The sequence below is a fragment of the Schistocerca serialis genome, chromosome 1 (assembly GCF_023864345.2).
Source record: "Schistocerca serialis cubense isolate TAMUIC-IGC-003099 chromosome 1, iqSchSeri2.2, whole genome shotgun sequence".
Taxonomy (NCBI): Eukaryota; Metazoa; Arthropoda; class Insecta; order Orthoptera; family Acrididae; genus Schistocerca; species Schistocerca serialis.
In genome coordinates, this window is record NC_064638.1 from 113,046,208 (window position 1) to 113,073,437 (window position 27,230).

Genomic DNA, 27,230 nt, shown 5'->3' on the forward strand with positions numbered 1-27,230 from the left:
CTTATCCACCTTAGTTTTCTGGATGGTGGATCTAAGGAAAGTCTTCTGGATGATGGAACTAAGGAATTTCATTTCTGATCTGATGCCCAGTCTCGTTCTGGAGATTAATTCTACACATTCTACCTATGTGGTCTCCTAATTTCACGATTGATGAATGCCCTTCTCTGCTGACTGCTATCACCACTGTCGTGGTCTCCCTGATGTGGAGGTTGTAACCCTAGAACTTGGATTTCCACACATTTGAGTCTGGTCTGAACTTCCTCTTCTGGATCACCTCAGACCATGACATAATCAGCAAAAGCAACAGCCTTATTATTATTATTATTATTATTTAGTGATGCTGCTGCCAATTGACTGTAATAATTTTTATTTTATTGCTATACAATCCAGATTTCAGCCTTAGGCCATTTTCTAGTACAAAAACTTATATATATGTCATAAGACATCAAATAAGTTTTTGTAACTAAAAATGGCCTAAGGCCAAAGCTGGATTGTATAACAATAAAGTAAAAGTTATTATCAAATGGCAGCAGCATCACTCAAAAACTTTACTATGATTGTGGCCTCAGCCAAAATAAAAACAATCACCTGTACTGAGTTCATCAAAACTTTTCTTAGTGTTCTTTATTATATTATCCATAAGATGATCTTCTCTCCTCAACTTGTTCACAGCTAGCACAGTTGTGGTATAGCACCTGGATTTTTCATACCTGTCCTTGCAGTCCATTCCTTTTCCTCAGGCACTCCCAGATCTACTTCCTCGGAACACTACTGTATGGCTTTTTCTACATCTTAAAAAACAATTAACAGGTTTTTGTCTTCATCCCAGTATTTTTCCATTAGTACACTGGTACCAAGGAAGATCCATTGATTATATGTTATTTCTGATGCTGTTCTGATCGATTTTAAAACCATTCTCAATCTTCACGCTATGGTTTTCTCCAGACTTTTCATCCTGTGTGACAGCTGGGATATTCCTCTCTGAACTAATCATCTCTGTCTGCTGCCTTTCTTACACATACAAATCAAAACACTATTGCTCCTGTCTGTGGGAATCTTGTTGTCTTTCCACAATGTACTGAGTGTTTTGTGTAGCCATTGTAGGCTCTGGATATGTTTTGCCTTTTATAGTGCCTGCATTTACTACATCTGCACCTGGAGTTTACCACTAAACACAGATTTTAACGTTGTCTCTGTTTCTGTCCAGATGGCAGGAAGCTCCTCACTGTGGTTCTGATTATCTGTTTTTTTTGTGCAGTTCTTCAACTGGACAAAATGGTCCTTCAGGATTTCTCTGATGACAATTTCTTTTCTAACCAGATTTACATCTTCATCTCCAAGTGCCTTTACAACATTCACTTTACCTCTGATAACATTGTACAGTTGTTTCTCATTGCTTCTGCTACCCTCCTCAACTTTCTGGGCAAATACCTGCCATGTCTCAGTCTTCTCTTCTGTGACTGTTCTTTCAAATCATAGTTTTTTATTTCAGTATATCTAGTAAGTTCTGGTTTCCTTTTTTCTTGGTCGCTTTCTTTTTGCCCAAGATTCTCTTACGGCTGTATCACTCTTTCATTCCACCATGGCATTCCCTTTTCCCTTGTTTTTCCACTTGTCTTCTCACAAACTGCTACTGCCTGCTTCACCAAGCTGTTCTGTAATGTAGTCCAGTCAGGCTCTCCAGTTTTCATTTCACCTTTTGGTATCTCAGTTATTATTTACATATTTTACAATAGTTGCAAATTTTTAAACGGGGCAAAGCCAATTGACAGTAAAATCCTAAAAGTAAGACAAATGAGAATGTCAGTGGTGTTTCGTGCAGGAAGCTAGTGCAAGTAGTTTACGAGTTATCATACAGTGAAAATTGTAAACACTAACAGCTGTTTTTTCCATCCTATTTGCTTAAATGCTATGCGATGATGCTATGTTTGTTTACATTGTTTGTGTGTACACTGCGATTGCACTGCGATGGTCCTGACAGTTATTGTGTGATAGTGGACACAGGAGGACATGCTTGGAAGAAGCATACATGTTTATGGTGAATGTAAGAAGATGTAGAAAGAATCCCGTTTGTTTGTGTACTGTCTACACAGAAAGGTATCCCAAGAGAAATCAATCAACATGACAATTATTTGTGAACCTCTTCAAACAATTGCATGTAACCGGTGGTGTAGCACCTAAAATATATAGCTGAACAAAATGTAGCTGGTGAGGAGGGTGAAATTAATATTCTGGCTGCTGTAGCAATAGATCCACAAAGTACTTCCTGTACAATCACACAAGGAAGCGGCCGAAGTTGGGCAAATGTACTATGCATTTTAAATCATCATAAGTTCCATCCCAATCACATTTCTCCCCCTCAAGTTCTGCACGGAAATTAAAACGTGATACTCCAGATGTGTCATGTCTCTTGTTTATGGATGAAGCAATATTTACTAATTGTGGCCAAGTAGACTGTTGTGACTCATCGATCTTTCAAAGTGCCACCATGCAGTTACGCATGTCCTCTACATGCGGCGCTGCCTGACAGCCAGCGGCCACTAGACTTTGACTCAGTTATGATTTGACTGTTAAAGTGTACACACGTCTTACTCTGTTTACTTGACCTGTGACTTTCATGTATTGCGTCTTCCTTGAAATATATTTGTTCAACTTGAAAGTTATAACAATTGACGATGAGGATGGGATTTTTCTTTTCCATCGTTGACCCACGTTTCCATGGCTACTTTAGAGCAACTATTGCAAGGTCTCATAGAGCAGCAAACGATTTTCACAAATTTGATTTGTGTCTCTACCTACTTTTCCTCTTCACAACGAGACGGTGGAAGATTGGTCTGATTACGAAAAACATCTTTGACAGCACTACTTGGCATTTCATGTCGCGGACAAAAAACATGTAAGTCTCTGTTCCTTTCATGGATTTCACCTCAAATGTATCGGTTGTTGTCGCAATTGGCTCCTTTGAAAGATCTTATGTCTTTGTCCTTTGCTGAAATGTGCTCACTTCTGTCCGTCTATTTTCAAAAGCAAAGGCATGTGGTAGCCTCTCGTGTTGCCTTTTATCGTTGTCAAAAACAACCGAATCAATCCTATCACACTTGGGCTGCTGAACTTCATGGCTTCAGTAGAAAGTGTCAATTTGTTACTGAAGTTCACAAAGAATCCTACGCCGATTCCATGGTACGGGATGCTATTATCTGAGCAGCGCCCGACAAAGAGGTTAGGCAACGTGCCCTTCAGTTGGCAAATCCAACTCTAGATGAAGTCCTATCCATCGCTCAGTCTTCTGAAATTTCTCGCGCCGCTGGAGCACAAATAGAGGCATGGGGCGATGTCGGGGAAATACAACCTCTGTGCGATGTTGAAGAAGCGTGTGGCATGTCGCCGCCGGCCGACGTGGCTGCAGTATGCTCCCTAGCGCAGCCTCGGCCTAACCGTAAACAAACCTCTAAGAAACTGCAGCAAAACCCAAGGCAACTTGCTTCATGTCCGCGGTGTTTTACGAAACATTCACAAGAAGATTGTCCACAATGTTGGACCATGTGTGTGTGTGTAAAAAAAAAAAAAAAAAAAAAAAAAGGGGGGGGGGGGGTCATGTGTCATCCATTTGGAAATCCGACCGCATACATGATGTTCACGAACATGACACAGATTCTGATTCTGTGTTGTCTGTCAATTGTACTTCTTCCCTTTCAGGGAAGTTATTCCTCACTGTCAAAATACTTGGTCGAGATGTTCGCATGCAGGTGGATACTGGTTCTGCTGCCACTATCATCAATTCTCAGATGTATCTTCAGTTGGGTTCTCCAATCCTGTCACTTGTCAGTAGGCAATTACGGACTTACAATAAACAGAAGATTTCTCTCTTGGGACAATTTGATGCTGAGGTATCCTCCAAATCTGTCATTCGGACTGTTCCCATATTTGTGGTCGACCATAGTAATGCAGAGAATCTTTATGGTTTTCATGCCTTTCGCGTTTTTGGGTTCTCCATAGATGACTCTGTCAATACCGTCTCTGATGCTATTCCTTATGCTCAACTGGATTCCTTGTCGACGACATTTTCGTGACTTTTTTCTCCTGGGTTAGGCCGTGCAAACGACTTTGAAGCTCATATCACGCTCAAACCCACTGCTCAGCCTAAGTTTTTCCTGGCTCGGCCCATTCCTATGGCCCTTCGTGATCAGGTCAAACGGGAGCTGGATCGTCTCACTGGTTCAGGAGTCTTGCTTCCTGTCACTTCCAATGAGTGGTCCTCTCCTGCCATCGTTGCTAAGCCAAATGGTGATATTAGTCTCTGTAAATGCTCAATGCCTTATCGACACTTACCCCATGCCTCAACCTGAAGAATTGTTCACTAAACTTGCTGGAGGCCAGTAGTTTTCTAAACTTGACCTGTCAGAAGCTTATCATCAACTTCCTCTCGACACTGCTCCCGGCAGTTTCTGGTCCTTAACACGCCTTTTGGCCTCTACCAATACCAACGATTGCCATTCGGGGTTGCCAGCGCCCCTGCTTTCTTTCAGCGATTCTTGGAACAATTATTGCTCACTGTCCCTGGGTGTATAAATTCCCAGGACGACATTGTTGTCACTGGCTCCACCACTGACGAACATCTTCAAAATCTCCGCACACTTTTTCATGTCTTACAAACTGCCGGTCTTATGTGTAATCTTCAGAAATCAAAATTTTTTCAGGCGTCTATCACGTACTTGGGGTTTCAACTCTCTCGGGATGGTATTTGTCTGCTTCAGCAAACTGTCGCTGCGATCGATGCCCTTCCTCGCCCTACATTTGTTAAGGAACTGCAGGCCTTCTTGGGGAAAATAGCATACTATCACAAGTTTTTACCGTATGCTGCTTCGGTGGCTCAGCTGTTGCATAAAAACGTGCCTTTTCACTGGTCCGCGTCATGCGATGCGGCTTTCCAGAAATTGAAGACTATGCTGAAACAGGCCCTGTGCCTGGCTACTTATCGACCTGGCCAACATCTTGTTCTTGCCATGGACGCCTCTCAATACGGGGTCGGTGCAGTCCTTGTGCACTGTTTTTCTGACGGTTCTGAACAACCCATTGCTTACGCCTCCAAAATGCTCACGGATGCCCAACAAAAGTATTCTCAAATTGAAAAAGAAGCTTTGGCCATTATTTATGCTCTTCATAAGTCTGGTGTTTTTCTCTATGGATCCGAATTTCATCTTGTTAGGATCACAAACCACTTGTTTCCTTGTTTCATCCATCAACGTCACTTCCCGACAAGGCTGCACACCGCCTCCAGCGTTGTGCTCTTTACTTGTCTCGTTTCAATTATGAGACTCATTTCCGGCCGACAGCTCAACATGCGAATGCTGATGCACTGTCTCGCCTTCCCATGGGTCCTGATGTGGCATTTGATAGGGACAAACTTTTGTGTTTCCACCTGGATGTTGCTGAGCAGCGGGTTGTGGACGGGTTCCCCATCACCGGGGACCGGGTGGTGGATGCTACAGGTTCTGACCCTACCCTATCCCGGGTTTTACGCTGTATTCAGAAGGGTTGGCCAGATCGTCCATCTGCCAAGACTTTTGATACGTTGCGGAACTACTGCACTTTGTGTTAGCGCCTCACGGCTAGGGATGGTGTTATCCTCCTTTCCACCGAAAACGCTTTGCCGCGTGTTGTGGTACCTGCGTCTTTGCGTGCTTCGGTCTTGCGCCTCCTTCACCAAGGGCACTGGGGTGTCTCTCGCACAAAATCTCTGGCGCGCTGTCATGTGTACTGGGTCGGCATTGACTCTGAAATCGCACACATGGTTGCTGCCTGCGGCCCTTGTGCGTCAAGGGCCACCGCCCCGAAGTCATCTTTGTCACCGTGGCCTTCGCCTGAGAAGCCCTGGGAGCGTATTCATGCTGACTTCGTGGGACCTTTTTTAGTCAAATGGTGAGGCTGAACGACTGGTCTGCACATTTAAGGCTCAGATGAGGAAACTCCTGACTTCTTCTGCTGCTGCTGACGCGCTTCTCCAATTTCTGGCTTCTTACTGTTTCACCATGGGCGACCACAGCCCGGCTGAGTTCTTATATGGCCGACAGCCCTGCACGCTACTTCATCTTCTGCGGCCTTCCACCTCACAGCTGTAGGTGCCTTCGCTTGGCCGGTTCACCGCCAGGCGGCCAAAATGGAGTCCTGACCGCATCATACAACACTGTGGCCAACACCTGTATGAAATCCAGATGGACACGGGTGTTGCAGTGTGTCATTCAGACCAGCTTCGGTCTTGTGTGCCAGCAACGCCTGTTCCGGATGCCGCTGCACCACGTTTGGCTCTACCTGACGCTCAGGATACTGGAATCTCTCATTACTCACAACGCAGTCCTCTCACCATCTTATCGGTGCCAGCACAAGAACTGATGCCACCAGGAGACGTGCAGGAACCAGATGGACCATCATCTGTCGGAGCAACTCTACTCGCCTCCCTCTCCTACAGACGCGGACACATCGCCCATGTCTCCTGTTATAACAGCTGGACTTGCTGCAACGGGCAGATTGGTGCATGGGGCCCCAGCAGATTCGACCCCCACATCTCCGGTCATCTTGACTCGTTATCATCGGGTCCACTTCCGTCCGTTCCGGAGGCCTCCTCCTCGAGACTTTACGGCCAGTCAAACACCACCTATGGACGTTAGCAATCTACAGGCCACCTCCACCAAGACCTGTGAAAAAAATTCAAAGGGGGAAAAGTGTTGTGACTCGTTGATCTTTCAAAGTGCCACCACGCAGTTACGCGCGTCCTCTACATGCGGCGCTGTCTGCCAGCCATGCAGCAGCATCGTCACCTAAGCGGCCAGCCAGCCAGTGGCCGCTAGACTTGGACTCAGTTATGATTTCACTGTTAAAGTGTACACACGTCTTACTCTGTTTACTTGATCTGTGACTTTCATGTATTGCGTCTTCCTTGAAATATATTTGTTCAACTTGAAGTTATAACATAAACCTCAGAAACAGGCACTACTGGTCTGCTGACAATAGCTGATGGCTTCATCAGTGTAACATCAGCGTCCATGGAGTTCAAACGTGGTGTGGAATAGTACACCATCACCTCAAAGGCCCATTGTTTGTAGAGGAAATGCTGAATTCACACAAGTACGAGGCCGGATCAAATACAAAAGGGATTTTATTTTTTATTTAAATTCATTTATTGAAATACTCAAGGCAATTATAATTTATTTTTTCACATCGTCTCCTGCTTTGGAAATGCATTTGTCCCAGCGTAAGGGCAGCTTTTTGATGCCCTCATGATAAAAAGAACTGGTTCGTGTCACCAGCCAGTTGTGCACAAAGTCTTCCACACTCTCATCTTCAAATCGTCACCTTCCTAGAGCTTCTTTAAGCAGTCAAAATACATGGAAATCGCAAGGCGATAAGTCAGGTCTGTAAGGAGTATGATCAAATGTAGTCCAGTGCATTTCCTGTAGCTTGGAAACAGTTAGAACTGCAGTATGGGGTCATGCATTGTCGTGGAGGAAGATGACCTGTCGAATTCATTGGTCGCATCTTATGCGGCGATATGCAACTCTCGCCTTGTTCAACAGTTCGCAGTAGTAAGCAGCATTGATTGATTTTTTGCAGGAGCGACGCACAATCAGCAAAATGCCTTGCTGATTGAAAAAAATGGTTGAAAGAACCTTGCCAGCTGACAGTCGAGTCTTGGCTTTCACTGGTGCTGCCTCCCCTTTCCTCCACCACTCCTTACTGGCTTGTTTGGATTCTGGAGTGTAGTGGTGAACCCATGTTTTGTCACAGGTGACGATCCGACTTAAAAATGCACCACCTTCTTCCGCAAACCTTGCTGTAAGCCTCTAACAGACCTCCAAATTCCTCAACTTCAGATTTTCGATCAAAAGTTTAGGGATCCATCTGGAATACACTTTAAGGAATTGTAGACCATTTGTGATGATTGCATGACAGCTCCCACAACTGATTCCCACTTTTTGTACAATTTCTGGTACTATCGCCCGTCAGTCGTCATCAATAGTGTCTTTAACGACCTGAATGTTTTTTTCTGCAATGCTGGTCTGAGGATGGCAATCGTGTTGTTGATTTTCCACATATTCTTGTCCTTCCTTGAACTTTTTATGCCAGGCAAACACACGCGTCCTTGATAATGTTTTATCACTGAACTGTGCAGTCAATCTTTGGTAAATTTTCACCACTGTAACTCCTTCACGAGCAAGAAATTTGATAATTATTCATTGCGCAATGGAGGGGTGCACCTGTTGCTCAGACACCATGAGCATTCCTGACAAAACGGCAGGGAAATCTAACAGTATGCTCTCCTCACTTCTAACGGTCCCGCCTAAGCATAGCAGAAGCGTGGGGCCAATTCTACCAACTGTTTATGTTCAGGAACAAAAATCCCATTTATATTTGATCCCCCCTAGTATCTCAACCTCCTAACAGACCATCTGCCACAGATGTTAAAGGAAGTTCCCCTTCATACTAGAAGGAACCTGTGGAATCATCATGGTAGGTGTCTGGCCCATAGTGCACGAATTATGACTGTGTGCGTCTTCAGGGACTGTTTCCAAATCATTGGACTGGAAGAAAAGAGCCCGAAGCTTGGGTGGCCCATTCCCAAGTTCTGATGCCTCTGGACTTTTTTCTTTTTCTTTTTTCTTCTTGTGGGGGAAGCTGAAAGACACTGTTTTCAAGGACATTTCAATGACACCAGATGATATGAAATGAAATATTACTTCTGCCTGCCCTGCAATTCCCACTCAAATGCTAGAACATGTGCAGCAATCATCGCATGGCAGACTCCAGGCTTGTGTTAATACTAGTGGTGCTCATTCTGACCACAGACTTTGAGGGTACACCAGTTCGTTATGTGTAAGACACCACAGAAGTACTGTATTCACTTTTGTTCATCCTTCGTTTGTTCTAGGCAATGCCCCATTTAACAGCACAACACCTACAGCCGCACATATGCATCCATGTCTAATTCACAAGTGTGCGTGCCACTACACTGAACAAATAACTGTCGGCATTTACAATGTTAAAACTATGATATCTTATAAACTATTTGCACTAGACTCCTGATATTGTCAATAGGCACTGTTCCCATAAGACTGGGTATGGGCTGCAAAGGCAGCCATTTAATCTGTAAAATCCGCATATCAATGGTGCCTTCCATTCCACAAATACTGGCAGAGTATGTATTAGGTAAATCACTCTGTATATCATTCCATCATGAGGCTAACCTCAAACAAAATAATATTTGCAAATTTCTTTTCCTTTAGTCAACAGTTTATCGTCCTTAAAAAACTTTTTTTTTTTTTAATTCTGACAACTGTAACTACAAACTGCTACCCAGAGGTTCCTGGCATGTACGTGTGGCTGGTGAAGTCTATCAAGTATGACAAAACAGCACCAGGTCGGGTTGACAGAGGAGATAGAGAAGATCCAAAGAAGAGTGGCGCGTTTTGTCACAGGGTTACTTGGTAAGAGTGATAGCATTACAGAGATGTTTAGCAAACTCAAGTAGCAGACTCTACAAGAGAGGCGCTTTGCATCGCAGTGTAGCTTGCTCTCCAGGTTTCGAGAGGGTGCGTTTCTGGATGAGGTATCTAATATATGGCTTCCCCCTACTTATACCTCCCGAGGAGATCACAAATGTAAAATTAGAGAGATCGAGCGCGCACGGAGGCTTTCCGGCTGTCGTTCTTCCCGCGAACCGTACGCGACTGGAACAGGAAAAGGAGGTAATGACAGTGGCACATAAAGTGCCCTCCGCCACACACTGTTGGGTGGCTTGCAGAGTATAAATGTAGATGTAGATGCATCCCTTGAGAGTTAGTGGCTCCAGCGGGTTTGGGCTAGGTGCTTGCATTTAATTTTCATGCGATTTTCCCAATTATATTGTGCTGTGCAACTTGCAAAATTGATGATGGCAGATCCCTGGGAACTATGCATGTGCATAAACTTTTGTTTCAGTCTCAGAAAAACCTCTACATAAACACATGACATGTTCAAGCATGCATCTGGGGAAGACATCTTAGGTCGCAGTCAAACTTGTGACTGTACTAAACATTTTCTAGGTGGCAAAATATCGTTTGACCATGAACCTCATTCGGGACGCCTGTCAACTGGCATTATTGCTGAAAATGTTACTGCTGTTTGGAATATGGTGCTGGAAGATCATAGTCAGACCATCCAGAATGTAAGCAATGTCATATGGCTGTCTTACGGGACATGTCAGAGGATTTTGTCCATTGAAAGTGGTGCACAGGCAGCTGGTTCCTCCATCATGGCAATGTGAAGTCACAAGTTATGTTGATCACCCAGGAGTTTCTGGTGAAAAGCAAAATGACAGTTGTTCCTCCCCAGCAATGTTCACCCAACCTCGCATTAAGAGACTTTTTTTATTTCCCAAATGAAACTCAAGTTAAAAAGCCAAAGATTTCACACAGTTGAGTAGATTCAAATAGAATCGCAAAGTGGAACTAAACAGGCTCACGAAAAAAGCATTCCAAGGAACTTTCAGCTCATGGAAAAACCATAGGGAACATTGTATATACCACCAAGTGATCTACTTTGAAGGTAATGGTGATAAATACATTTCAGGCAAAGTGGTGATGACGAGGACCACAAAAAACAACAAGTTACAGTTTAAATAAGGCTAAGTCAAACTTAAATGCATTGTCTTGTAATAAATAAGTAATGTGATGTATTGTACCATGATTATATAGACAAATCTATTGTAGCATGATTATAAGACAAATTCATGATTATAAGACAAATTCAGGCTACAATATATTGACTAGCAACATGCAGGCCTAATACTGATGTAATTTCGACAACTGAGTTACATACCTATGAACATTCAATGGAAAAATATTAAATATGGGATTTTAGTGACCTGCACAAGGTCTTTATGGGACTTTATTAACCCTTACCTTACAGCTGCTATGTAAAATTTATGAGGCAGGGAAAATACCTTGAGACCTTAAGAGGAATGCAGCAATTCTAATTCCGAAGTAGATGAGTGTTTACAGGTTAGAGTTACAAAATACTAACACAAATTATTTACATAACGATGATAAGCTGATCTTGACGAAGATCAGTTTGGGTTTCACAGAAAGGTAGGAACACAGGATGTAGTAACACTGTTCACGTTTACGTCGCGCTTCACTTAGCGTAGACCGGGACTGTGCCCTAGGCATGCCCGATGTTAACTGACTGGGCATGGCCCGTGCTGCCTGAGTTGTTGTTGTTGTTGTTGTTGTTACGCCGGCAGAGGTCGTGTCCGAATTCTCGCGTGCCCTCTGGTGGACGGGACTCTACTTGCGGCAACTACCGGCCGTGACGCGCTGTGCCGATGTGCACCTCCCGCGATCTTTCTGGTGGCTACTGCACAGGAGCCAATGCTAACACTAAAACTTTTTGTAGCAGATTAGATTGAAGAAAGGCCAAGATATGTTTTTACCTCATTAATGGTTACAATGCCTGTGTTTATACCCGGTTTGTATTTTCACAATACAATGTTCTTCACACATGCATGCAACTAACAGACACTGTCATTAACGAGTACAGCGGTGGTAGACATTACAAAAGAAGTTCGTATATTGCGAATATGCTTTGACGTCAGCTGTTTGCGACACATGAAAATTTGTGTTGAACCAGGACTCGAACCCGGATTTCCCGCTTGTCACAAGCGGTCATCTCAACCACATCAGCTGTCTGAGCACACCTCCAGGACTGAACCAAACTTCCTCATATCACATAGTCACAACCCTTATTCCCACATAATTTGTGATTCCCATAAAGGGAGACAAATATTATATCACCATTTTACCCTATCAAGCCATGGATACACCATTGTAGATTACAATGCCTGTACTTACACAGCGACAACGTCTGGGAACTTGCCCTTCAGTATATCCTCTCTTCCCTTTACCCACCAGGACTCAACCTCTGCTAATTTCAAGTTGCTGCCGCTCATACCTCACCTGTCATCCAACATCTTTGCCTCTGTACTTCTGCCTCGACTGACATCTCTGCCCAAACTCTTTGCCTTTACAAATGTCTGCTTGTGTCTGTATATGTGCGGATGGATGTGTGTGTGTGTGTGTGTGTGTGTGTGTGTGTGTGTGTGGGCGCGCGCGCGAGAGTGTATACCTGTCCTTTTTTCCCCCCTAAGGTAAGTCTTTCCGCTCCTGGGATTGGAATGACTCCTTACCCTCTCCCTTAAAACCCACGTCCTTTTGTCTTTCCCTCTCCTTCCCTCTTTCCTGATAAAGCAACCATTGGTTGCGAAAGCTTGAATTTTGTATATGTGTTTGTGTTTGTTTGTGTGTCTGTCAACATGCCAACACTTACGTTTGGTAAGTTACATCATCTTTGTTTTAAGTTATATTATAATTTGGATGATGTATAAAGCCTCGCACTTACAATGTAAGTTGTCCTGTGATACTAAAATGTAGACTTTCACGGCTGGAAATGTAATGTCCATTATAATTATCAGGGCTGTTATGCCATGGTCAGTTGATGAATTGTGTTGGAACTTCCATCAAGCTACAGACCCCCTTGAAGATGTCTCCCGCAGATGGGGACGAAACATTGGGAATTGACACACAATTCATCAATCGACCACAGCATAACAGCCCGGATAATTATAATGGACATGTCCTCTGATAGCCATCTTTCTGGTAATTCCATAAGAACTTTTGGATTACTAGTGCTACTTTTTGGTTACACATAACACACATAGGTTCTCAAACTTAATACATTTATTTTAGTGCAGCTTTAACAGTTGAGTACAATTGATAGTGTAATGTGAAAAGTGAGAAAGACTGGAATTTTGTAACAAAGCTGCCTTCTCTTTGGGATTACATTACTTCTTATAAGCTTTATAGATGTAGAGCTCTCCCAAATTTTTCAGTACAGTGCATCTTACTGTATAATAATTATTTTGTTGTATAACATTTAAACTTAGCCTTATTTCTAGCACACATCTAATACTATCCTTTTGCTGTGAACCATGAAATTTGAAGAGCCAAATGCTAGAAATATTGACTGGTGTATTGGCAGAGTAAAACTTAGTGAAAGATGTTAGATAAAATAATCGATGGTTGCATTGCGTCTGCATATAGTGAAGTCTAACTTAACAGAAACAGCCAAGACAAATTCATAAATCAGTCTAAAATTTATCAAATGGTTCAAATGACTCTGAGCACTATGGGACTTAACTAAAATTTATCAACACAGGGATCAAAATTTCAGCGATATGTACTAATATTCTGACAATATCTACTACAAATGATACATACACAACCGAAATGTAATATCCTAATCATTATTACAATTCTTAATACCACATTACATCATAAATATCATACTATTTACTAATGATAGTAAATTGCAATTACCTTGGGAACAACGGCCTGGAACAGGTAGTTAGTTAGTGGTGATGGATTTTTACTTATGGTTGTCACAACAACAACTGATACATCTTCTCGTGGTCTATCTTTTGCAAAATGAAGTATAACTGAGACACCGTTTTTCTCATCCAGCACAGTCAGCGGTGGGACTGATCCTGCAAAACCATTACAGCAGTAATGTGAAAATGTGAATTCATTTACTGGTTTCATGTACATACTTGCTTCAGCACTGCATGTTGACACCTTCCTCTACCAAGAAGTGCAAAGTTGATTGGCATTACCTTTGCAAAATACGGCATCAACAGAATTCATATGTACATACAACAAAAAGTACTAAAAATGAAAACAATATGTACTTAGGCATGTACGACAAAAGGTCTGATCAATTAACATCATGAATTATTGGGAGAGTGACGAGAAAAGATAGTGACGTAGAGAATGAAAAAAGGGGGAGGGGGGGGGGCAGGGAGGTTGCACAGGGTTATTACAAATGACTGAAGCGATTTCACAGCTCTACATTATTATTTGAGATATTTTCACAATGCTTTGCACACACATACAAAAACTCAAAAAGTTTTTTTAGGCATTCACAAATGTTCAAAATGTGCCCCTTTAGTGATTCAGCAGACATCAAGCCGATAATCAAGTTCCTCCCACACACGGCGCAGCATGTCCCCATCAATGAGTTCAAAAGCATCGTTGATGCGAGCTTGCAGTTCTGGCAAGTTTCTTGGTAGAGGTGGTTTAAACACTGAATCTTTCACATAACCCCACATAAAGAAATCGCATGGGGTTAAGTCGGGAGAGCGTGGAGGCCATGACATGAATTGCTGATCATGATCTCCACCACGACCGATCCATCGGTTTTCCAATCTCCTGTTTAAGAAATGCCAAACATCATGATGGAAGTGCGGTGGAGCAACATCCTGTTGAAAGATGAAGTCAGCGCTGTCGGTCTCCAGTTGTGGCATGAGCCAATTTTCCAGCATGTCCAGATACACGTGTCCTGTAACGTTTTTTTTTCGAAGAAAAAGGGGCCGTAAACTTTAAACAGTGAGATTGCACAAAACACGTTAACTTTTGGTGCATTGCGAATTTGCTGCATGAATGCGTGAGGATTCTCTACCGCCCAGATTCGCACATTGTGTCTGTTCACTTCACCATTAAGAAAAAATGTTGCTTCATCACTGAAAACAAGTTTCGCCCTGAACGCATCCTCTTCCATGAGATGTTGCAACCGCGCCGAAAATTCAAAGCGTTTGACTTTGCCATCGGGTGTCAGGGCTTGTAGCAATTGTAAACGGTAAGGCTTCTGCTTTAGCCTTTTCCGTAAGATTTTCCAAACCGTTGGCTGTGGTACGTTTAGCTCCCTGCTTGCTTTATTCATCGACTTCCGCGGGCTACGCGTGAAACTTGCCCGCACGCGTTCAACCGTTTCTTCACTCACTGCAGGCCGACCCGTTGATTTCCCCTTACAGAGACATCCAGAAGCTTTAAACTGCGCATACCATCGCCGAATGGAGTTAGCAGTTGGTGGATCTTTGTTGAACTTCGTCCTGAAGTGTCGTTGCACTGTTATGACTGACTGATGTGAGTGCATTTCAAGCATGACATACGCTTTCTCGGCTCCTGTCGCCATTTTGTCTCACTGCGCTCTCGAGCGCTCTGGCGGCAGAAACCTGAAGTGCGGCTTCAGCCGAACAAAACTTTATGAGTTTTTCTACGTATCTGTAGTGTGACGTGGCCATATGTCAATGAATGGAGCTACAGTGAATTTATGAAATCGCTTCAATCATCTGTAATAGCCCTGTACAAGAGATATTTCTGCTATCAAAATTAGAAATATTTTTACGAAATATGACGTGTAACACCATTAGGACAGGGACTCTAAAGAATAATTTAGTCGAAGGCACAACCCCTGGACCTCTAAAGTTTATGCAAGTCGCACAAATACGAAGGATTCCCTAAATACACAAACACTTCAATAGATGCTATCCATGCCTTGTAAGTGGAAGTTAGACTGTTTACAAGATTAATTTGTAGTATGATTTTCTCTTAAAATGTTACATAAGTGCCATCACAGAATGCTACAATTACATTAGTATTGCTTGGTGAATTGCAGGTAAATGTTGAACTACACATCGAAACATTCACGGTTCAATCCACAGATCTTTTTATGGCAATTCATGCCCTGTGCACATCTAGAACACTGTGTGTGTGTGTGTGTGTGTGTGTGTGTGTGTGTGGGAGGGGGGGGGGGAGGGGGAATGCATTTTCTCTGGATCCACGTTAAGCCATTAATCCATCTGCCAGGCTGGGTGAGTTAATACTCAAGTAAGTATGAATTCAAGTTAAATGGATTTGTCACAACACATAGAGTGAGGTCACCACATCTAAAATGACTGAATAAACACACAACAAAACATTTACCTCACATACTCATTCATGGAGGAAAATACTTACAGATACAGAGAAAAGTGACTTTCAAGGTTTCAGGGATGAAGAAATAAAAACTGTACAAATAATGAATATGACAACGGGTTTAAATTGTTTTGAAGATGTCAATGAAAAAAACTTGAAGGAGCAGCTGAAGTTTGACGCATGTGAACCCAGCTTCCAGTAGATAAGTGATGTCAGAACTGTGACTGCTGCTTCACAACAAAACAGAGAACACTGAATGTGGAAGAGGAGATGAAGACAAAGACAAAATATTTTTAAAAGGTGATTAAAACCTGACAAATTATTTCAATAAACAGACAAGGCACAAATGAACTGATTTCGTTTTTGATTATCTCCTACCAAAAAGCAGAGTTAAGAGCATAATACATTTCTCCATTACATTACTGGTTGGCATATATGCTCATTTATTCTTTTAAACAAATTTATTAATATGTTAGAGACATTGGTGACGCAGTTTTGGTAATTCGATATCGGTAATATTAATTCATAACTAAAATCTACATCACATTTTTATAATTAATAGCATTCTACATTTCAATACTGGAGAAGGAAAAACAAAATATTTCTGGAGTGCTGTTCCTTAGGAACCTTAACAAAAAATGAAGTGATCATACTAGATTTTTCTTTTCTCAAGATTGTTTTGAATGGTTTCCCACTTCCCTTTCTTTCACCCATTCTTCTGTCTTCATGATTTGTGCAGCCTCTAGCACTCTTTGTTGCCTTTAAATAATTTCTTTTGAGTGCTTTCATCAGTTTGGTTGAAGCTTGAGATAGAAGTTCTCGTATCTCTGCAGATAGTTTGTGTATATTTTACTGCAGCACTCAATTATCCAGCAGCTTAAGCTTACAGTAATATATGTTTTTAAATATTTCTTCTGGTTCAGTACCATGAAGATTATAGATTCACATTATCTACAAACATCTTCCTAAACTGCATATACTGAGAAGGTACTCTTCCAAATCACACTCATAATCACAGAAGTCGTCATAGCCCCCATCAATGTGACTCAAGTGCTAGATAATGGATCCAATTGTCTAGGATTCAATCCCTGGTCATTCCTGGGATTTTTATGAGTTACTTATCACATCTTGACTCTCTGTTGCTGTGAAAACTGCCAAGTTTTACTGTGGATTGGAGTTCATATAGAACTGTAGCTCCCCGTCTAACTGTCTGGGTAAGCTGTACATAAGACCAAAAGTCGCACAAAGGCAATGGCATACCATCTGCAATGGGACAATGCCTAGTGAAGCACTGTCGCATTCAAACCAATCCTCAGATTGATACCCCTCCCCCTGCATCTTTTTTCTAACTCAAATCAGTCAACAGGACTGTTTCAAACCCGGTACACAGGTTTGCATAGGATGGTACTACATGTATCTATGGACACCGGTTATATAATATTGGTTCCTGTTATGACTGCACACTAGATTGGATTCCTCCCAATTGATATTAGTCAAGGGGCCTGAAGATGATGTAGTGGAACATTGAAACTGGTTGCGTAAATAAATTAAATGAAAAAGTTTTAATTTTCATTTCAGATTCATTTCAGGCAAAATCCTTGTAACCATTTATTATAACAATGGACCTGTAAAGATTCTCCAATTGTCCTGACCAGCTTTCCACAAATGAACAAGCTGAATTTTGGCACAACAGATAAAATGGTAACATTTCTAACTACACAGTGAACAATTTTAACTTTTATTTAAGTCTGCAGGTTTTCGTGGCTGTCTCACTGAAAGTAAAAACTTTGGATTTTTAGGCTGTACTACTTCAATACAATCTATGTTTTGACCCCTCTGCTGCTATCTTTTTCAGGATCTTGTGGTGTCCACAGTTGACATAACATTCTTGTGGTGTCCACTACTGAGTGAATATAAATTTCAGTCAACTGTGGACTCCACAAGACAGAGGCACAACAAAGTAACAAATAAAGAATGGTCTTTTCGCTGCATAGAGCCATAATAAATACTGCAGCACCTCAAAGTAAGACACTGAATAGGTGGACAGCAATTACAAGCAGTACAAAAAGTTCAAAATTCTGTCAACCAGTTAAGTGGAAAACAGGCGTGTGGGGTGGGGGTTGGGTGGGGATGAGGGTTGGGTGGGGGTGGGGGGGAAATTAGAGGGATCAAGAAAAAGAGAATAAAAGTATAGCTCTCGCTGACTTAATTTCCTGGTCACAAATACAACACAGGTATTAAGTAATAAGAAAAGTTGTTTTTTTTAACTAAACACCTGTCAATATGTGTAATCTTACTGAGAAGTGTTGAGTTTAAAGCTGGCCTACTATTAATGGAGGAGGGGCAGGTGAGGGGAGGAGGAGAGAGTATTTCCATATCTATTCAATTATTATATTTAAATGTTTTCCTTCGTACCATCTTGATGTTTGGAGTGAAATTATTGCTCATCAAATGCATTGCTCCAGTCAGCTACTCTAAACAATTGCACATAATTACACTGAAAGTCAATGAGCTCCAACTGAATTTCAGGAGGCACATGTTGCATTTCCACTGCTAAAGGAGTTGCAAAAACACTTAAGATCAAGTTCAAATCATTTTACGCCACTAAATCTGCTATCAAAGTTTTCTAAAAAAGCCTGTAACATCACAAAGAATGTCTGCTTTTCAATATTTGTTTCATTTATAACTCATACAACATTCAACAAGAGCGCATATGGACTTTCTGAAAGTTACTTTAGCGATAACAACAATTTTCTTTTGAAAACCAAAAACAGTGTCAAAAACACCCACCTTGCAATTTTGTGTTCAAGATATTCAGATACTTTGTACGGTGAGTTAGGAAAACAATATCCACTGGGGTCACCAAATTCTTTTACTGGCCTTAATTTCAGGTCCATGAATAATGCTATGTCTTTACATAAGAAGAAAAAACATTCAGAAACAACAATGGAAAATCCAGGATGGAATGTAACAATATTATGAAAAGGGAAGTTGCAATCACCATCGGGGATGCTGAGTCGCAGAAGGCACAACAAAAAGACTGTCACATATAAGCCTTCAGCCAGCAAAGTGTGTGTGTGTGTGTGTGTGTGTGTGTGTGTGTGTGTGTGTGTGTGGATGCGCGTGTGGTCTATTTTTGACAAAGGCCTCGCTGGCTGCTCTGCCATAAAATATTTAAATTGCTGTTGCACCAAACTGTTTTCATCCAATTTACTATCTGTTTTTACAACAATGTCCGTGGCACTTCTTATTTTGGCATATTTTACCAGCAGATTAATGCAAGATAGGACACAGTATTTTGCTGGTATTTCCTGCTGAATATAAACTTTTTCACCTTTTTTTTCTTATCAAAGCAACACATCAGTGTTTTGACCAATCATTGAAGGAGGTCTGTCTGTTGCAACTGATGAAAGTCTTTCCCAATAAAGGTCATAGTTGTCAATAACGTTTCCTAAGAAAGAAAATATTTCATCGGCCACAACAGTGTCACACACTGATACTATATCAAGTGATCCACTATGTCACTGATCTCAAGTGTTGACACCTCTCACAATGCAGCAAGCTCAGCAACACCCATTAAATGCACACTTTCATATAATCCCAAAGAGAAAAAACAAAATTTTTAGTCTTATCTTTCAGTTGCATTTGCACACTTGCCACCTCTTCAAAATGCCTGCAAAGTGTTCTCCATGAAAGCACAAATGTTTCAGTAACAGAAAGAACCGTTACACACAAGATTGTTGCAGCAACAACAAGATGCTCTTTAACAAATTCTCAATCACTGAAGCGATACACTGTTTTAGCTATTTTAAGAGCTATGATAGCTTCCTTCCCTTTCACCATCGCTGTTAATGAGTTGGTTCTCTTCCTGTAAACATGTTACAAGTAACTGGTAAAAATCAAGGCAAAACCAGATAATGCTTTATAAATAATAGCAATATTTTCAAGTAATCACATACATCTACATGAATTTACTTCTTTCTCTCTCTTCTGTTTTAGCTCGAGAAGTTGGGCTTCTTTTCCAAAGGATCCAAAGTGATCACAAATTTCTCACGAAGGAGATGAAACTGTCATTTCACAGAGTACTATCTCCACAACAATAAAATAGCATTACATAACAGACACTGAGGGTCAGTTTGTGTTTCAATAAAAAAGTAGTCTTCCATAGTCTGCTTCCCACTGTGGGTTAAAACATAGGGATTCGAGAGATTTTTTATTTTGAGGGTCTTCACTCCTCCTCAGCCATTTTCCTATCACAAATCTTATCCTACCTCAAATGCCAAAGAGACTTTAACACAACTTCAGAGACACTTTGGCAGTGACAACATTAATGACAGGAATTAAACAGACCCATCCTACTGAGCACTGCAAATTATAAGAAATAACTGTCATTAGCAGGGAAATGGAGAGGAAACTGCTGTCTGCTTTTATTAGTACATCTGCCCCCCCCCCCCCCCCCCCCCCCCCCCAGCCCCTGTCCTAGTATCACTAGTACTCAATACAAAGCTACAAAGCCTTATGGGAAGTCTGTCCAATCCAGTTCATTTTCAAAACTTTCAACTGTTTTAAAACACCAGGAGTGCTTACTCACTTGAGTATTCGTATTCCAGGCAAATGATGTCAATAAGCAATGTATGTTGTAACTTGCAGTTTTCAAATATAAAACTTAAAATGATCATTTTCTTTTTGTAGCATCTGTTTGTGTGCCACACTGACTGCTGAGTTATTTAACATGTGATCATAATTTTTTTGACATGCTCTGAAAGATCGTTTATTTGTATACATCACGTATAAATTTTCTCAAAGGTACAAGAGTTATTAACATTGTCAACCAGGCACCCTACATTTTATTTTGAACTGTGTGTGCAACAGCGTGTTTTCTTTGGGTTTTATAAACAAACTGGTGATGAACAATGTTGTACCCAACAAAAAGTAAATTTTACATGAGGACAAAAAATTGTTTTTCAATTACCTACTTGGGCTTTCTTGATATAGGCAAGGTACACACAGTAAAATGCTATTCTGCATATTACTGTAAGACTTTGAAACAAAGACCACAATTTTAATCTTCCTGTAAGAAAAACATTGTATCTGCAGTTACAAAGTTGTACTGCTGAAACACACTGGATTATCTGTGTTAATTTTTCGCAGAAATAGAAAGCTTATTGCAATAAAAATCTGTCCAAGATGCAGCAGACAATACTGAAAAGTTTAACACTATTCCTGTCACAATGACACTACACATGCACATTCTGCATACCATTTGCAGTCCCCAAACAATGGGTTTTGCCAGATAGGCATGTTAATCGACTATTCAGTTGCCAATTGCTGATAGAAATTCCATTTTTCAGCAGGGATATACTGACATGTCAAGCAAGTCTCTCTTCTTGGTGCTTTTGATTTATCATATAAGACAAGGAAAACTGAAATGTTACCTGGTGGCAGTTTCTTTTCCCAGTACCTCTCAGCTTTTTTACAATGCTTTGACAAACCATAGTTGCACGATGTTGTGACTTTTCTTTGTCCTTAGTGTAGTACGGTCATCAGATTAAATTTGTAGCCAGATACACTCAGTTATTTTGTATAGGTCTGTATGCAACACTTGGTCTAGTGTGCTAATCCCTGAAATCATTAGCTTCCATATTGTAGACAAGAAATCCATTGTCCTTCACATGGCAAATTGCTATTGTGTCATAGGCAACTATTCCCCATAATGAGGAATCAAATATTAATTAACAATCAGATTTTGAAAACGGGATATCATCCAAATCATCCAATAACTGATATTCTGCCTAATGTAACAGTCAGACCAGACTAATGAATTCTGAGTCTCATCATCACTGTGCAGGTTGAAACGTGAGAAAATATACTTTAGGATGTATTAAGGTATCTTTGCTCTGTCTCTTCTGGCAATAATTTCAAGCCAAAAATACATGACAACAGCATTACTAGCAGTTATATACTTCCAGGTTGTGACAAGAGCAGTGTCAATTATAAAATACATGAGAATCTAAGGACAGAAGAGTACTTGCTGAAGTTCAACTCAAAATGTCACTTATTGTTGTTTTGCTTTTTCCAGTTTCAGCAGTAAGTGTTTTGTATGCTACTTCAGCTGGACCTAGCAGGGTAAATTGTGCTTTCCATTTCAAATATGTTAACTCCTTTGGTAGAATCTGCATTAACCGTCCACTGAAAAAGTTTCTCACCATATGAACATGCACCTGACCTTTGCACACCAAGATCTGAAAAATCTCCCTCTGCTAATTTTTGCTGGTATTTAGTTCAGGGTACTTATCCTGGAAAATGATATTAAACACACTTAGATTTGAATTTAAACAGCACACTTGCATGTCCAGAGCAGCAAGATTTGAATTTAATCAGGAACTAACACTTGTATGTACAGAGTAGCAGGTTTCTTACTTTGGAAATGATTCAATTTGTTTCTTCAGTAAGTCGCCATCAAGATCCAGGATTTTGTAAAACCTGTTGGAATGCTTTCTTCTTTTGTCATTAAGGGTTTAACTGCCGTTTAACTTGCCAATCAAAATTTGCAATGTAAGGAAAAGATAGATTGCTACTTACTGTAAAGATGACATGCAAGGTTGCAAATAAGGCACAGTTAACAGACACTTGGACAAAGCTTTCAGCAACAGCCTTCACCAGAAAAAGAAAGAGAAGTTTGCACACACACACACACACACACACACACACACACACACACACACACACACACACACACCTCTTGCACACATCAGTGGCACCTTGGACCAGCATTCCGAAAGCTTTCTGTAAGTGTCTGTTAATTGTGCACATCTGTAACTTCACATGTTGATATTCTAACCTGGAGTTTTGCATGTTCAGTCAAAATTTGCAACCTACTTGGTGTAATAATGTGAAACATTACATAGTGTCTTGACAAATGCATCACTTACCAATTTCTACAGGCAAATGATACATTAGTGAACAATGTGGACAAGACACACTCTCTTCTGTTGATCTTCTGTTCACATCAATCATCTCAATGCACTGGAAAGTAGAAAATTGCCTCTACTTGTCATCATCAGGTGCATAAAATCTCTGGAAGAGCTGCACCTTATCTTATGCAAATATCTCTTAGCATGGAAATTAATGGAGAAAATTCTTTCCCAAAAGATAATGAAATTACATTCCTGTTATTTTGAACAGCTTTCACAAAACCTGAGATATTTAGCATTAAATATGAAGAAAAATCATTTAAAAATTAGAAACTGGGTTCAAATACTCCATTTTTCAACTAAGTGTTACATTATTGTATTAGAACTCTGCAAATATTTAACAAATACAACTTTCTGGCTATGCGAATTATGAGCAACAGTTTTTTTTTTTTTTTTAATAACAGTTACAATGTCAAGGTTGTCATAAGTTTCCCAAAGTGAAATTCTCTGACTTCCAGACACAGGTTTAGTATTTATCCCTGACGTATTTTGATATCTGAAGAGTACGTAAACAGGTAAGTTGTAAAAATAAAAGTCATTTTTAGTTAAAATATTTTTGTGTTTATCAATGAGTTCGTTAGAACTTTGAATTAAGAGCAAGTTTTTGCTCCTCCTACCACCAAAGATTTATGAACTTTCCAGGGAAGATAATGCAACAAATTGGACAAGAAACATAAAAGGAATATTCTGAATAAAATTAATATTAAAGTTTCCAAAATAATAATAACAGCACTGTGGTATGGATAATGACATTTTCTCTGCCAAATAATACACATTTTGTGGCCCTCTCTGCTGGTATCCATGACTTTTTGGCCTTCAGTTCATTAACTAGCTGGATGATGCACCTCATCCATCCAGCTCTCTCAGCTTCTTCATCTTCTTCACATCACTTCAGCATAAGACTTTGCCATACCAATCTCAAGCAGTGCGAGAGTCACATCAGTCCTGAAGATACCACCAGCCAATTTCAGGCCATCATGTACTTGATGTACGACTAACAATGACTTGGTTTCTTGTTTGGCTACCACACACTCCTTTTATTAGGCTAATGAAAAAACTTTGCTCTGTGAAGGCTTAACCATGACTCAGAATGAGAAACTTTTCATGATAGCTACATAAATGTTGACAGGTTTATCACCATTCAATAAGTCTCTCCAAAAGTGATCAATTCTCGTCTCACTTCTCTTGTATCTTGCGTGAAGATATATATATTAAAAAAAAAAAAAAAAAAAAAAAAAATCTTACATGGCAAGTAGTTATGCAAATTCTTTCTCAACTTTGTCACAATCTTTGGCACTCAAACAATTTTGTGAATAGAATTTCTGTGATGCATTTGATTGAACACATTCTTACCACAAAGTAACTGCACTTGGTCCTGAAAGTTAAAACATCTTTGACAGGTAATTTTACCTTTCTCAGCTCAGACCGTACAGTATGACTTAAGTTAATTTCTTGGCACGAATAAGACTAGCTTCACCATCAAGTTTTATAACAAATACAAATTTCACAGCAGCTAATACATCAAACTTAACTACTATGGATATCACATCAGCTAGAATAGTTGGTGTTGGTGGGAAACTGTGGTATTAGTCGCTATCTAATCGGCTGCACTTTCAAATATCCGAGCCGCCAGTTACACCACCACATCTCCTACAGCTGCCAAGAACAATTACGCTGCTGCCAATAAGACGCAAGCATCCCCTCTCTGGAGCTCCAGTGGCAAGTGTACTCAAGTTTGAACATTCATGCACTCACCCCATTTTGTACGTCTGCCAGTTGAATAACATTTACAGACTTCCATAGCAGCAGGATCGTCGTCTGACCATGTGGGGGATTGCCCAAGAGGTTGGAGTGAGTACAGATTCTGCACATGCAATTCTGCAATATGATTTGAACTTGCACCGAGTGGCTGCGAAATTCGTGCCCAAGTTGTTGTCGCCGGAACAAAAAGACCTCAGTTTTGAAGTTGCACAGGACCTTCTGGACACCACCAACACGAATCCTGGGTTTCTGATCACTGTAATAACTGGAGATGAGTCATGGGTGTACATGTAAAACCCAGAAACAAAAAGACAGTTGTCACAATGGAAGCATCCCAAGTATCCAAGGCTGAAGAAAGTGCAGCAGGTGCAAAGCAAAATCAAGGTGATGCTGACTGTCTTCTCTGATGTCCGTGGAATTGTGCATCATGAATACGCACCAGAAGGACAAACAGTGACAAAGGAGTACTATCAACATGTTCTCCGGTGACTCCATGATGCAGTTTGGCGCAAAAGACCAGATATGTGGATGGCAAAATACTGGCAACTGCATCACGACAATGCCCCCGCACATTCAACCAACTTGATCCAAAATTTCTTGGCCAAACATGGAATTACAGCTGTTCGCCAGCCTCCCTACTCTCCAGACATGGCTCCTTGTGACTTATTTCCAAAGTTGAAGACGCTGCTGAAAGGATCACATTTTGAGAGTAGAGAAGAGAGAATGCGGAACACGACGACAGAGCTGAACACCATCCCAAAAGAAGACTTCCAGAGGTGTTTCTGGCAGTGGAAGGATCGGTAGGCTAAGTGTGTGCAAGCACAAGGGCCTACTTTGAAGGGATTAGGGTGCCAACCCCATCAGGTATTCGAAATATTTTTTCTGGCCAAAGGTTGGATACTTTTTAGACAAGCCTCGTAAATTAGAATTATACGTTGGATACTGAAATTTAAGTAAAAAACACATTTACTAAAATAAATCATACAAAATAATCATACAGTGATGTGAAAATTGTGTTTTAGAAGAAATACATCAAATATGGGATAGTATTTGACGAAGAATGGTGCTGACTGATTAAGCCTCACGATACCACCGGGAAGGGTGGTTTCTTTAAGCCCACCTTTTGAAAATATTGTAATCTAGTCACTTTTTTATATTTTAAAATTCTGGAAAAAATATTTGTGTGTTTAATGACTTCTTCTAGCAGATTCCAGACATGTTTTAAATTTTTCATTTAAACTTAACCTATAAAATTAAGTGTTAATAGCAGATGTCAAATTTCCCAATGAGTACCACTCTCAACATTTTCAGGTTCAGGACCTTACTTACACATCAGTACTTCTTTGAAAAGTATTCACATTCTGGGCCCTACTTACACATTAGCACCTCTTTAAAAAGTATGCTATTAATATCATTCAACAGCAATTAACTAATTTTACTTTTTTTTTATTTGTTTTATGGTGGGCATAAAATAACTCCCCTGCCCAAGTGCATCATAGAAAATGCGTTTGAACTGCTAGGGTTAAGACAATGTGACAGGACCAATGATAAAATACAGTGGTGGTGGTGGTGTGTTGGGGCTTATGGGCGCTCAACATCGAGGTCATCAGCGTCCTGACACACATTAAAAGGAACAAATGTGGGCAGACCTAAGAAAACTAAAGCACACACTCAAAGAAAGCAGGAAAAGAAGGAAAATGCTACATAAGAAAGTAAAACCTAAGGAAAGGGGAAACATAGCAACAAGAATGTCACAGGAAATTGTTATTGGCTGGCCACTGGAAATTGTTATTGGCTGGCCACTTACATAAAATATGGGCGAGCTTGTCACACAGAGACCAAATTAAAATCCTCTCCCTAAAATCTTTGTAAAAACATTTGACAGGGCACAGAACTTTAAAACTTTAACCACATTCGTCTGAGTGTTGCCTAAAAGAGATGGCAGGTCCGCTGGCAAGTCAGCCGTGACCCGCTGGTCAGAAAATAAAACGCAATCCAATAAAACGTGGCGCACAGTGACCTGGACGCCACATGCACCACAAATTGGAGGGTCCTCTCGCCGGAGCAGGAAGCCGTGCGTCATAGGGCTGTGGCCTATTTGAAGCCGAGTGAGGAGAACCTTGTCCCGTCAATGGGACTGAAAGGAAGTACACCACACACGCGTTGTGGGCTTGACTATATGGAGCTTATTGTCAGTCACTTCCAGCCACTCATCCTCCCACCGGCGCATGACCCGTGAGCTCAACAGCGAGGTGAGTGCGTGCAAGGGGATAGCAGTTCAATAAACTTCATCATGACAAGTTAATGAAATATGCAATAGTATACCGGTAATGAAAAATAGTTGTTCAAAATACCACAATATAAAAGTAAACAATGGAAAGCCCAAGCTGGAATATAATCAGCTATAAAACAATTCAATTGCTACTCACTGTAAAGATGACGTAGAGTTGCAGACAGGCACAATGAAAAGATTGTTACACACTGAGCTTGTGGTAAAATCCTTCTGCAGAAAATAAAGGAAAACATCACACTTTCACACAAGCAGGCACACCTCACTGCTATCTCCAGCTGCTCTGTCTTTTCATTGTGCCTGTCCACAGTTCAACATGTCACCTTCATGGTGAGTAGCAATCTATCATTTCACAACTGTTTTAGT

At 40.8% G+C, this 27,230-nt stretch overlaps 1 protein-coding gene across 4 annotated transcripts in view; it reads right to left on the reverse strand.

Annotated features, from left to right (window-relative positions):
* The window catches only part of LOC126462962 (ADP-ribosylation factor-binding protein GGA2), a 131,893-nt gene that overhangs the window by 14,552 nt on the left and 90,111 nt on the right, over nucleotides 1-27,230 (reverse strand). For all 4 annotated transcript variants that reach the window (XM_050096115.1, XM_050096117.1, XM_050096118.1 and 1 more), the window contains exon 9: nucleotides 13,407-13,573. In XM_050096115.1, the coding sequence (XP_049952072.1) occupies nucleotides 13,407-13,573 (167 nt within the window). The remainder of the gene's footprint in view (nucleotides 1-13,406; nucleotides 13,574-27,230) is intronic.